This window comes from Schistocerca serialis, unplaced genomic scaffold (genome assembly GCF_023864345.2).
Source record: "Schistocerca serialis cubense isolate TAMUIC-IGC-003099 unplaced genomic scaffold, iqSchSeri2.2 HiC_scaffold_1402, whole genome shotgun sequence".
In the NCBI taxonomy this organism is placed as follows: Eukaryota; Metazoa; Arthropoda; class Insecta; order Orthoptera; family Acrididae; genus Schistocerca; species Schistocerca serialis.
This window is the reverse complement of record NW_026047628.1, coordinates 2,630,755-2,644,729: the sequence shown is the minus strand read 5'-3', so window position 1 is coordinate 2,644,729 and position 13,975 is coordinate 2,630,755. Positions and strand designations below refer to the sequence as shown.

General features: G+C 43.0%; 1 protein-coding gene across 1 annotated transcript in view; it reads left to right on the top strand.

Moving 5' to 3' along the window:
• Nucleotides 1–13,975, top strand: part of LOC126442759 (uncharacterized) — a 45,008-nt gene that overhangs the window by 11,348 nt on the left and 19,685 nt on the right. Inside the window, exon 3 of the mRNA XM_050090793.1 lies at nt 6,927–7,102. Within this exon, the coding sequence (XP_049946750.1) occupies nt 6,927–7,102 (176 nt within the window). The remainder of the gene's footprint in view (nt 1–6,926; nt 7,103–13,975) is intronic.

Sequence of the window (13,975 nt, the reverse complement as noted above, 5' to 3'; positions counted from 1 at the left end):
TCGTATAGACAGACCTCTCCTTCGTCATAAGCTGAAACTTTGAATCATCGAGATATGTGGCTCCCTTTGCTATGCATATCTTCAGGACGCGTCGGTTCAGCATGTTTCTAAAAAGATGTGAGCATGAAGCGTTGTGAACATAGAAAGTGGAACATTATTCTTTGTGTGATCAGCACTGAAACGACATGTATATCCGAATGGTGCCAGAAATGACACTGATCTTATCATCCTACATCCCAGACTCACCAAAGTGCTGAACTAGAAAGTGGGCATCATACTCACTTAAATTGTCGAAAAGACCGCTATGTGGTGTGGCAGTTACTTAAAGAGCTTGTAATCTCCGCTGTGGGACTTCTCCATTACATGACAACAGGCTCTACAGGGAGCTTCCTCATCTCTGTCCAGTCGCGGTCCCCAGATATAACGATCAGCTACCTGCCTTGTACAATGCATCATTCTCCTTCCAGTTGGTCGTGAGGATGTTCTCACTATAAATGTTATAAACATCCCGTGCAAAATTTTCCAGCTCAGGGAACAACCATCTCACAGTATTCCCTCGACATAAGATTTTAATTTCTTGTGATAAGAGTTGTACGTGTAGACAACTTGATAGGTAGCCACATGTCATATGCGTCATTCTGTGACAGTGGTATGGGACCCCGAGGCATCACCTTCACACTGTCCCACGAGAGCTAGGGGGCACTCTGAATCGATGTAAACAACGAAGGGACAGAGCCGCTAGTGAGAGGCATTCTTAAACTTCGAGAACCATTTACCCTTGATAAGCATTTCCACCCATATAGGTTCTTTGCTTCAGAAGTGAATGAGGTGTCTTTCAAGATACCAGCTCTTGCTAAATGACTTGAGACATCTACAGCAAAAATATCTTGCAAGTTATTGTTCTCATTTGAGAACAAAGTAGGTGGGATACTTATTTGATCCAAACATAGTGTTGCTTATCGCCTTTAGAGATTAGCAGCAGGTCTACACTTTTGGGACGTTTACCGGCTAATTTGGACAAGATGAGAGGACCAACTACTTTATGCTTGACTTCTTTGTTGTTGTGCGACACAGTGTGTTGATATTCTTCTTCTTCTTCTTCCGGCTTACCAACATTCAGCCCATAAACGCGAATCGAATACTCGCAGTTATTACTGTCTTTGAAATGACTTGGAGTACTATGGGGAATTCTGTGCTCGGGAAATTAAAATGTCACTGGACATCTGATGTTTGGTACGCATCTGTGTGCCTTCATTTTTAGGATTATTTCTATCGCTAGCGAGAAGCAACCACGCAAAGCAATTTAAATTTCTCTCATCAAGATTTTGGGCATTAAGGGATAATTTTAGCAATATATTCTTTCAAAGAGGGATGTAACTGGAACCCACAATAAGTGGGTCAAAATCTTATGAATATAAATCAGGGTGGAGTATAGAGCTGAGTGTCTTACTGGACCCCATTTCCTGCATCTATGACTCAGTATGACCACTCTGGTATCGACTCGCCCCATGATGTCGCAAACAGTTCTAACCCAGATTTGGACAATGTTCTTCTTCTCAGCATCACGTCCTCTTTTGGGGGTGCGTAAATCCACAGCAGAGAATTGCTTTCCACTTAATGACGGGATACTATGTATCGATGATGTATCCAGGCAGCCACAGAGAGGGGTGGGCTGCGGTGTAAGCCCAACTCCTAATAACCCTGCGCATAAGAAGAAGAAAGAGAAGCAGTTGACAAGAATCTAATGAATGAGAAATGAAAAACTGTATTCGATCATTGATAATAATAATAATAAATTATGAGTACTTACATGTATAACTGTTGTTGTGTTCATTACTGGAATACACTTCAAGCAACTCATTATCAACGGGCGTGTTTGTCATTAAGGTCATATTCAGCATGGGCATTAGTGGAGGTGTATGGCGTCGGCAGGGGCATGTTCCTGAGGGAATATGGACAAACGCAAACGACAACTCAGCTTCAAATGCACAAGTAGCTAGCGGTTCTGTCAGAATACCGATATTCTCACTGCGCACATCTGCACACAAGAGCATCTCAAAAATAAGCACAAAAATTTTTATACTGTAGAATAATGAAGGTAGAACTCACATATTTACTCCTGAACAATCGAAGTCATTCCCCAGGGATCATCTTCATCATTATCAGGTGCTGGTTTCAGGTGGCACAGTGAGTCATGGCTGATCGCATCTAGCGAATGAGACCCCATAAGAATCACTAAAAACAGTATAGAAAATATGTATATTTACTTTAATCCTCTGCCAAGTTGATCATGGTGAATGACAGCACACCCCCGTCGGTAAATAGTGACAGCAGTGCGGCGTCATCATTGCCATCCAATGTGCGTGGGCGCCCACTGCAGTCACCATCATCACCACGGTTGCCACACGAGCGCTTCACTCCGACGTCAGTGCTGGCTGGCAGTCGCAGGCAGCCCTCCACAGGGCAGTTCACAGACCCCTTCAGCCACGCAGAGTGCGCTGATGAGGAATTCAAGTCGCAGTTCATCACGCTCCTTCTCTCACCACTAACATTATTTACACATAGTTCATTGGGACAGGTCCCACCATATTGGTACACATTTGAACGTGCCTCTCTCAACTTGCTACTACTCTCATTACTTACCAGGCGAGGGTGCAAAGCAGCACGAACGGGTTTATTTCTCGACAGAAGAAGAACTTCACATATTAAACGAGTGGGATTATGGTGCGACAGAAATGCACGAAATGGAATTTGATGGCTGCAAGCAGTTGCTCATCGGCTACGTTTTGAGCGACACTTTGCAGGAACTTGGAAAATCATCTCGACAGTTCTCGAAAAAGAGTGTAGATGTTACGTGGTAAATAAACGTAGCTGACAAAATATCTGTACAGAATGCAGTAGGTAGCATCTAAATAAGTATAACAGTTTTATTAAAAAAGGATTTATTTATAGCTAAGCCTTTGTAATAGTATTTGTACCTATCTGCAACACAAGTAAACCCGATTTTCTTTCCACCACCATACATTTGCTCGAGATGTCGGATTGATGGACAGTGGTATGATTCCAAATTCAGGATGGCAGCGTTCTTGAAAATTTCCCGCATTCATACCACCCTCTCACAACCTTTGACGCGCACGACGCTGTCTCTATGATCAAACTTTCGGAGTTTATGGCGGGTCATGGCCCATCGAACATAGGCCGGTGTGAGGTGGAGGTTACACCATTAAGTTAAGTAACGGTTTAGACTTTGTACATATGTACTGTTTGTGTTTTCCTTTTTTTCGTTTATAAATGTATAGCTATGGTGTTCTTTTAATCATTGACAAAGGTCTTCTTAGGCACTTGTGGGTTTTACTGTTCTGAAGAAGGTGTAGTTATCTACGCCGAAACATAGGTTAACACTAGGTGTATTTTTCGCAATCGAGGCGGGTTTCTAGTTTTTTAATATAAACTTTCGGAGTAATGCCAGCATATCCTCATAGATCATTCCTGTATCGTACCAGCTTCTACGCTGATGGAGTCGTGTCAACCACGCTACTGTCTTGTAAGTCATGTCACATTTCATTGTTATGAATAGCTAGGGCCAAGTGACAACTGTGTAGGAACTTGTCAAAACACCGACTGAGCCGGCGCATGTGACAAAAGCTTGCACAGCAGCAACATGTTGCACAGGCAGACAGGCAGTTTGGACTCTGGAAAGCAGGTGTTCAGCTATATCTACAGGTGTTTCATACACCACCAACATCTTGACATAACCCCAGAGAAAGAGGTCCAGGGTTGTAAGATCCAGCTATCGCGCTGGCTGTAGCACAGGATCTCCCATTTCCAATCCAACAATGAGGGTGGGTGTTGTTTAAGTGTTTGCAAACATTAACATCAAAGTGGGCTGCTCCACCAACGTGTTGAAACGACACAAATCTGTGGACAACAAAAGGTACATTCTCCAAGAAATATGGTAACATATCTCGCAGAAACATCGGGTTATGTGGACAAATCAGATGGGGAGGCAGCAAATAATGTCGTACGAGTGGTATTGGCTAACAACTAGAAATACCTTGACAGAGAATGTTTGCTGATGGCCACCGATATGAGTAGTCTGGGGATTGTCCTCTTTCCAGATCTGGCTGTTTGGCTGTCCACCGTCATAGATAAATGAGGCCTCATCGGCAAACAATACAAACTGTATGAAGTTTGATCGTACAGCACTGTGGAGGATAATGGATTGGTAGACGTGGAGGCGGGGTTCAGAATCCTTTTGTCCCAGTGCTTGCACACGTTCCTTATCATAGGAATGTAATACCTACTCCACCAGTACTCTACACACTCTGCCCTTTGAAGCGTGCATTTCTCTCGTAAATTGACAGCTGCTTAATGCTTGGTAATCGGCTACATGATATAACACCATCTCTTCAAAGTCTGTTGCTCAGATAAGTCTTTGGCGGGTACTTTTGCTGGCCCTCCGTGGCGTGAATGAACCTCTCTCTCTCAAGTCGGTATCTACAGAGGTAAACTTCTGCCAATTACGATGATGTCTGTTGAAAAAGCATTCTCTGTGCACTCATGTTGCTTTACAGCCACTACATCCTACTGGACCGCACATTAAATACACGTCTGCAAACTCTTGCGACAAGTAAGGTTCCATCTATAACTATTCACTGTGCACTGTACACAGCAACACACCTCACAATGACACGTCACAAGCTGTCTGACGCAATGGACAGCTGACAGCAGGGTCTGTGTTGTGCCTGCAGCGCAGATTATTGCTCCAGTGCGATGCTTGCAGTCGTCACATGACACACGTGCTACGAGCCAGGTTGTGTACAGTATGTATGTTTGGAGGTCAGGAGTGTACACTGTTTATCAGCTGCTACTGTTCGACTGCACAACGGACACACGAGATCTTTGCAAGAGTATGAATAACTGCAGGCATTATTACAATACATGCATTGAGACTGACAGTCGTTGGTTGCAACAGTTACTATGAGCTTCATTGTTGTTAGGTAGTGCATGCTGTGTACGTCATTAGCACAATAAATATGCATTTTCGAGCATTGGTTCCCTATCTCATGACTACAGCATACATTTTATGTTTGGATGCACTAATGTTCGTACGTTATGCTTTTAACAGATCATCAATGCAATGCATGTCCAAATGGCAAAAAAAAAATTTTTCATGTGATATAATTACAACTTAACAAATTTCAGATTTTTTCCTTTACTTGTACTGGAAAACTCAGTTGCTGCCAAATCTCATGATTCTAAGTCAACCCTATAGGTTTCGGTGAGTGAGTTTTCGATTATCAAAATATGTGACATAAATAATGGCCGTATCTGTTGACTGGAGTGATTTATAAGCTTACAATTTTTACGTCGCCAAAGGTCCATAGACCTATATATCTGACATAAATTTGAATTGATACCCAGAACTGATCCAGAGAAAAAGAGTCCTAGCAGACGGACAGACAAATAACAGACTGATAAAAAATAATACGAAAAGTATTTTCTAGAGTTATATAGTTACAAATTAAGGACTTTCAGATTTAGGCCATATCTTTTGATTGCATTGACTTAGAAACTTACAATTTGTCCAACGCCAAGGGAGCATAGACCTTAACATGTGACATAAGTTTGAACTTCGTACCCGAAACTGGTCCAGGAAAAAGGATCTTAACATTCGGATAGGCAGACAGACAGATTGATAAAAACAAGACAAGGAAGTATTTTTTATTGTTATATAATTAATATAATTACAGATTAATAATTTTAGGATTCTTTTCCTTTACATGTACTGTGAAACCCCGCTTGCCAAATTTCACGATTCCAGATCAATGGAAAGCACCTTTCAGGGTTTGACGAGTGAGTTTTCGAGTGTGGATATATGTGCCATAAATGGCCGTATCTCTTGATTGGAGTGACTTGTAAGCGTAAACTTTTGATGCCTCTCTGGGAGCACAGTCATTAATACGTGACATGAATTTGAACTTGATACGTAGCGACAAGGGTTCTTAACAGTCGGACCGACAAACGGACAGCAAAGCGATTCTATGAGGCTTCCGTTTTACAGATTGAAACATCGAACCCTAATGATTCCACAGTATTGTGTCTTCATCCACTGGAGTTATTTTGAGACACTTTCTCTGTTTTGGTTTCTGTGTTAACATCAATTAGAACAAATGGGACAGGCTCATTTTGTCCCCTCTGAAACTCCAACGTCAATAAGCCGTGCTACATCCCCTCAAATCTGCAATATTCGAGACGTGTTCAGATATAGACTACATCGTTTTAGATGAAGAGCAATAAACGGAAATTTTCGGAAAAAGCGAGCAGCCAGGCAATGGAGCAACGCTACAGAATGCTGAGTCAAACTGACATGTCACAATTAATTCAGATAATTTTTCTGACATGGAACGGCTGATGTATATCATTGTGTTTGTAAACGGTCGCAACGTGTGTTCAGGTTTCTCATAGCATTGGTAGCGAGTAAGATTTTGACGGAATGGTCTGCGATCTCACCATTCTATTTTCGAAAATCGCTCAAAAGTTTGGATAGAATCTCCTCAGAGCCACAGCCTCGCCATGTGGCTCTACACGTAGGAACTCGACGCTGCTGGTGGCCCCAGAACATTCCAGTCGGACACGTCGTTACGAGAGTATGCATTCATATATCCAGACGTCTGTAATGTCAACTACCTGCGCCTCTCTTACTTGATGTCATAGTTTGAGAAATGTGTGTATTTAATAAAACCCCACTAGGCATCTGCTGTGCGTAAATGTTTCAATGCGTGTACAAAACTGAATGTACCACACTCACGCGCTGGCAGTAATTTCAGTGTTATTTACTAGTGGTACACGTAACTGTAAATTAAGACACACTGCTGCTTGTGAATATTATGAGAGGAATTTGAACTGTTTTCTGTGTGTCTCAGGGTAACCACACCAGTGATCAGCAACTCCACGGTTGGATGAAGGACGTGGAACGTGTGAAAGACATGCTGCACACGAAAATAACCGGATTGGTAAACGACGCGCAATGCGTCAGCAAACAGGTAGAACACTACGAGTTGGAAGAAGACAAGGACAGGCCGGGACGCTTGATAGTCAGGTATGAACCAGTGTGCACTCAAATCTTTGCCGTACTCGCTATGATTCATTAGTGTTTATTTCACTTTTTTTCGTGGAAGTCTTCATTACTGCAATAGAATATGCTGGGATCATTTAATTCAGGGTGGAATAAAGAACTACGAGTGAGAGACCGTAGTGAAAGAGATGGTTACAGAAACTAGTCATTTGCGAAGTATTTTGATTCCACGTGTTACGTAACAGATAGCGCGAAAAGAGACACAACGAACGATGTTACTGCTTTGACTAGAGAAGATGGTTGCAGATACGCCCAAAGTTTTCATAATTTGTGGAAACAATGACGTGGAACCTGACACAAAAACTGAGCGTGTCCTCATCTTGTGCGGAACAAAAAGAAAGTTACTTGCGGGATAAATTAGGCCAATACCGTGTAGTAGGCATCTAGTCGTTGAGGAAAAGAGGCCACGGGTCATGTTCATCTGAATAGACGAAGAAAAAATCTAAGCACCCATGAGGGAAGATGTCAGCAAAGGGAGGGAAGCGGGTTGGTGTGCTTAAATCAGTCTGTAGCATATAGCGTAAATACCGGAAGTTGCAAGCGAGAGGCAAGCGGAATAGTCTCTCGAGTGGTTTTCATACGAGGCCGTGGAAGGGAGTAGTGTAGGAGATATGGTGGCAGCATGGAGTGTGACCAGGTGGCTTCCTATGTGGTAATGGGTAAGCTCCCAGTAGGCTTCCCACGTCTTGTGGCGGTGTTCTTGGATTATATTAGGTGGCTTCTTGTGGGATAGCTATGGAGGTGGGAAACATGGATTAGAATCGACAAATAGACTCAGTCGTGATGGCTTCCAATTGCATGAAAGACTTCTGCAGTTACGTCTGAAGAGCTTGGTATGGGAGTCACTCTGGGATGAGTGTGTCTCGGAAATGGGTTAGGTCTTCTGAAACGAAGGTGATCAACTGACGTCCACAGTTAAGTTCATCATGGGAACTGATGTGGAAGTAAAGCTGTGGAGAGGCAATGGTCAGTGTGAGCACGGAAATTATGTGGTATGGGATGGCTCGGACAGAGACAGGCAGTAGGTTGGTAAAATTCACACTGAGGATAAAGTATTATGGAGAGTGACTGAACATGATTTGTAGGTAATTGGTGCTGTTTTTGAGGAACAGTATTGTTAGTCCACATTGGTTATTGTGTGGGGATTTTTGGTTCGCTACTCTACATCTGTCATCGGTGCTGTGACTGGGTTACTGGTTCACTGTATACAGAAACCTGCACATGGTATGACGGGATATAATTATGGATAATCTGTCAGGCAGTGGTCACGAATGTACCAGTGGCTGGGGAGGTGACTTGAAAAGTGTATATGAGTATATTGTTAGACAGGGACAAAGGAAGCTGCAACTCAGGTAGCAGAGTACTCGCAAAGTCCACATTGGGGGTTTTAGTCTAGGTGGTAGTTGGAGGTACTCTCATGAACACTCGCCAGTTGGTACACTTATAGAGAAATCAGACCGCTTTCAAAGTAAAGACAGATGGACTGTAAAAATATTGTCAATAAGGTGTCGAAGTATTGGTAACAAAGTTCACGAATTTACCGAACTCCAAACAAGTTCTCAGACTCAAATTATTCTAGGAACTGAGAGCTGTCTTAAAAAATTGTTCAGTTGGCTCTGTGCACTATGGGACTTAACATCGGAAGTCGTCAGTCCCCTAGAACTTAGAACTACTTAAACCTAACTAACCTAAGGACATCACACATCGATGCCCGAGGCAGGATTCGTCACACGTTGACCAGTCTGTTTTGGCGCTAGAATATACCAAAAGGAAGGCCGAAGTTAAGAATTCCTCGTTTAAGAAATCGTTCACGCAGGAGAATAGCACAAACGTACCGTCGTTTTGTCATCTGACAGAGCCCCGTATTGACGACATTGTAATAAGCACCCCTGCCATAGAGAAACAACTGAAAGAGTTGAAGATAAATAAGTGGTCATGTCTGGATAGAATCCCAATTTGGTTTTACAAACAGTACTCTACGTCATTGGCCTCTTACTTAGCTTGCATTTACCGCTAATCTTTCGATCAGCGCTAAGAACCAAGTGACTGTCAAAAAATGCAGGTGACTCCAAAGAAAGGTAAAAGAACGGATACGACAAATTACGGACCAATATCCCTAACTTCTGTTTAATGCAGAATCTTTGAACATATTCTCAGTTCCAATATAATCAACTTTCTCGAGACTGAGGGGCACATGTGCACGTATCAGCACGGTGTTAGCATCGCTCGTGCGAAACTCAGCTTGTCCGTTTCTAAGATGATGTTTTTGTTGTTGTGGTCTACAGTCCAGAGACTGGTTTGATGCAGCCCTCCATGCTACTCTATCCTGTGCAAGCTTCTTCATCTCCCAGCACCTACTGCAACTTCCATCCTTCTGAATCTGCATAGTGTATTCTTCTGTTGGTCTCCCACTACGATTTTTACCCTCCTCGCTGTCCTCTAAGACTAAATTGGTGATCCCTAGATGCCTCAGAACATGTCCTACCAACCGAACCCTTCTTCTACTCAAGCTGTGTCACAAATTCCTCCTCTCCCCAATTCTATACATTACCTCCTAATTAGTTATGTGATCTACCCATCTAATCTTCAGCATTCTTCTGTAGCACCACATTTCAAAAGCTTCTATTCTCTTCTTGTCTAAACTATTTATCGCCCATGTTTCACTTCCATACATGGCTACACTCCATACAAATACTTTCAGAAACGACTTCCTGACACTTAAATCTATACTCGATGTTAACAAATTTCTCTTCTTCAGAAACGCTTTCCTTGCCATTGCCAGTCTACATTTTTTATCCTCTCTACTTCGACCATCATCAGTTAGTTTGCTTCCCAAATAACAAACCTCATTTACTACTTCAAGTGTCTCGTTTCCTAATCTAAGTATAATCCGATTTAATTCGACTACATTCCAGTATCCTAATTTTGCTTTTGTTGATTTTCATCTTGTATCCTCCTTTCAAGACACTGTCCATTCCGTTCAACTGCTCTTCCAGGTCCTTTGCTATCTCTGACTGAATTACAATGTCATCGGTAAATCTCGAAGTTTTTATTTCTTCTCCTTGGATTTTAATCCCTACTCCGAATTTTTCTTTTGATTCTTTTAGTGCTTGCACAATATAGAGATTGAATAACATCGGCGATAGTCTACAACCGTGTCACATTCCCTTCCCAAACGCTGCTTCCCTTTCATGCCCCTCGACTCTTATAACTGCCGTATTGTAATTAGCCTTTCACTCCCTGTATTTTACCCCTGCCACCTTCAGAATTTGAAGCACAGTATTCCAGTCAACATTGTCAAAAGCTTTCTCTAAGTCTTGAAATGCTAGAAACACTGGTTTGCCTTTCTTTAATCTAGCTTCTAAGATAAGTCGTAGGATCAGTATGGCCTCACATGTTCCAACATTTCTACAGAATCCTAACTGGTCTTCCCCGACGTCAGTTTCTACCAGTTTTTCCATTCGTCTGGAAAGAATTCATGTTAGTATTTTGCAGCCGTGACTTATTAAAATGATAGTTCGGTAATTTTCACATCTGTCAAGGCCTGCTTTCTTTGGGATTGGAATTATTATATTTTTCTTGAAGCCCGAGGGTATTTCGCCTGTCTCAAACATCTTGCTCTCCAGAAGGTATAGTTTTGTCAGGACTGGCTCTCCCAAGGCTATCAGTAGTTCTAATGGAATGTTGTCTACTCCTGGGGCCTTGTTTCGACTTAAGTCTTTGAGTGCTCTGTCTAGCTCTTCTCCTCTCCCATTTTATCGTCATCTACATCCTCTTCCATTTCTATAATGTTGTCCTCAAGTACACGTCCCTGTATAGACCCTCTATACACAAGTGGTTCTCTTTTCTCCAAATGTCTCTTTATTTTTTTTGTAGGCAGTATCTATCTTACCCTAGTGATACATGCCTCTACATCCGTACATTTGTCCTCTACCCATCCCTGCTTAGCCATTTTGCACTACCTGAGGATCTCATTTTTTAGACGTTTGTATTCCTTTTTCACCTGCTTCATTTACTGCATTTTTATATTTGCTCCTTTCTTCTATTAAATTCAATATATCTTCTGTTCCCCCAGGGATTTCTACTAGCCCTCGTCTTTTTACCTACGTGATCCTTTGCTGCCTTCACTATTTCATCTCTCAAAGCTACCCATTCTTCTTCTACTGTATTTCTTTCCCCAGTTCTTGTCAATCGTTCGCTAATGCTCTCCCTGACAACCTCTGGTTATGTCAGTTTATCCAGATGATGTACTTAGTGCTATGGATCAAGTGCAACAGGCAAATTCCATATTCCTAGATTTCTGGAAAGTATTTGACACGGTGCCCCATTGTGGACAGTTAACGAAGGTACGAGCATATGGAAAAAGTTCCCAGATAAGCGAGTGAATCGAAGACTTCTTAAGTAATAGAACACAGTACGTTGTCCTCAATGGCGAGTGTTCTTCAGAGGCAAGGGTATGGCGAGGAGTGTCCCAGGGATTTGTGACAGCACCGCTGTTGTTCTATGTATACATAAATGATTTGGCAGACAGGGTGGGCAGCAGTTTGCAGTTGTTTGCTGATGATGTCCTCATGTATGGTAATGTGTCGAAGTTCAGTGAGTGTTTGGTGATACAAGACGGGTTAGAGAAAATTTCTAGTAGGTGTGATGAATGGCAGATGACCCTTACTGTAGGAAAACGTAATTTCAAGCGGGTGAATAGCAAAAACAATCCCGTAACGTTTGAGTACAGCATTCGTAGTGTCTAGCTTGCCACAGACACGTCTTTTAAATATCTGGCATAACATTGCGAAGTGAGGTGAAATGAAATAAGCATGTGAGGATTCTGGTAGGGAAGGCGAATGGTCGACTTCGGTCTGTTGGGAGGATACTAGGAAAGTGTGGTTCATCTGTAAAGAAGACCCTGTGTAGGACGGTAGTGCGACTTGTTCTTAAGTATTGCGCGAGTGTTTGGGATCCGCGCCCTGTCGCATTTGAAGGAGACATCGAAGCAGTTCAGAGGCGAAGAGGTAGATTCGTTAGCAGTAGGTCTGATCAGCATCTAAGTGTTACAGATATGCTTTGGGAGCTCAGGAGGGGCTTCCTGGAGGGAAGAAGACATTCATTTCGAAGAATACTACTGAAAAAGTTTAGAAAACCGGCGTTTGAAGCTGACTGCAGAACTATCCTGCTGATACCAACATACATTTCTGGCAGGCTCCACGAAGATGAGATACGAGAAATTAGAGCTCATTCTCCGTCGTTCTATCAGCAAGTGGGACAGGAAAGGAAACGACAGGTTGTGGAACGGGGTACCCTCCGCCACGCACCGCACGGTGGCTTGCGGATTATGTATGTAGATGTAGATGCAGAACACGATAGTTGAGGTGAAAAATTGGTTTCTTGTCCATAAATTTAGTGAAATCATTTTTGGTTTGGTTTTATTTGGAATGGTGAGGGTTCATCTGCTCTATTTAATTTGTTTGGTCTTATGACTGCATGCATGAGGCTTGTGGAGTAATAGGTGGCCCCAGTTGGGTGAAGATAAGGGCCGCTAACAGGAGTTTATGACGGTGGTGATGACGCTACAATGGCGGCGGATGTGGTTGGATCTCCTGCCACTGGCAATGGTGCGGGCGGTGGGGCGGGCGGCGGTTTTGGGGCTGCGACGTTGCTGGCGAGAGAGTGGACGATGGCGTAGGTGACAGTGATGGTGATGGAGCATTTGACGGTGGCAATGGCGAAGACGCTCCTTCGTGAGTGGTAAAACAATGAAGAGGAGGAGGAAGGGTCGGAGATTATCGGCGAAGAACCACTAAGACGGTGGAGGTAAGGCAGCTGAGGTGGTGTCGTAGTATAGTGGGTCGTACCAGTGTAATGGAGAGTTTACTTCATACTCGAAATGTTGAGAGAACATTTTCAGGTTGGTATGAGTAAAGCGAGTCAGAGAATATACTCGACCCGAGAATGTGCTCAATTGTCAGTGAAAGGGCGAGGGATGTTGCTCAAAACAAAGAACGCTCTCCGATAAGGTATGGCTAAAACTACAGGAGTTTCTCACAACCGAAAACGTTGTAGCAATCCTCGATATTGGTAAGTTCTGTTGAGGTTGCGTTTTACCGACTTTTTGGCAGTAACTGCAGAATTCATGTTTCTTAGAAGGCAAAAAAAGATATATGTATCCCAACGAAATGCTGAAGAGAGGAACTGTAGAGGTTTATATCGGTCTGACAATAAGAACATTGCGAGTATCTGCCAGGTAAACTTCCCTCTAGAAAATCACAAAAGAAGAGAGGGCGACCTTCCAGACGAAGTGAAAATTAAAACATTTTAATTGCTATTTAGTTACCCAAGTTTTCAGACTGATGTACGAGAACATTTAGGTTGTGGTGTCACCGCCAGACACCATATGTGCTCGGTGGTAGCCTTTAAATCGGCCGCGGTCCGTTAGTATACGTCGGACCCGCGTTTCGCCACTATCAGTGATTGCAGACCGAGCGCCGCCACACGGCAGGTCTAGAGACACTTCCTATCACTCGCCCCAGTTGTTCAGCCGACTTTGCCAGCGATGGTTCACTGACAAATACGCTCTCATTTGCCGAGGCGATAGTTTAGCATAGCCTTCAGCTGCGTCATTTGCTACGACCTAGCAAGGCGCCATTACCAGTTACTATTGATGCTGTAAAACATGTACCGTCAAGAGCGATGTTCACCAGTTATGGATTAAAGTTAAGTATTCCAGCAGCTAGGTACGTTTTTTGCTAGTATATTTTCCTTGACCTGTTCCAGACCTCACGCCAGTCTGCGTGAGCTAAAACGCGTGCCTTTCGGCTTCCTCATAGTGGGTTGGCTGTCTTG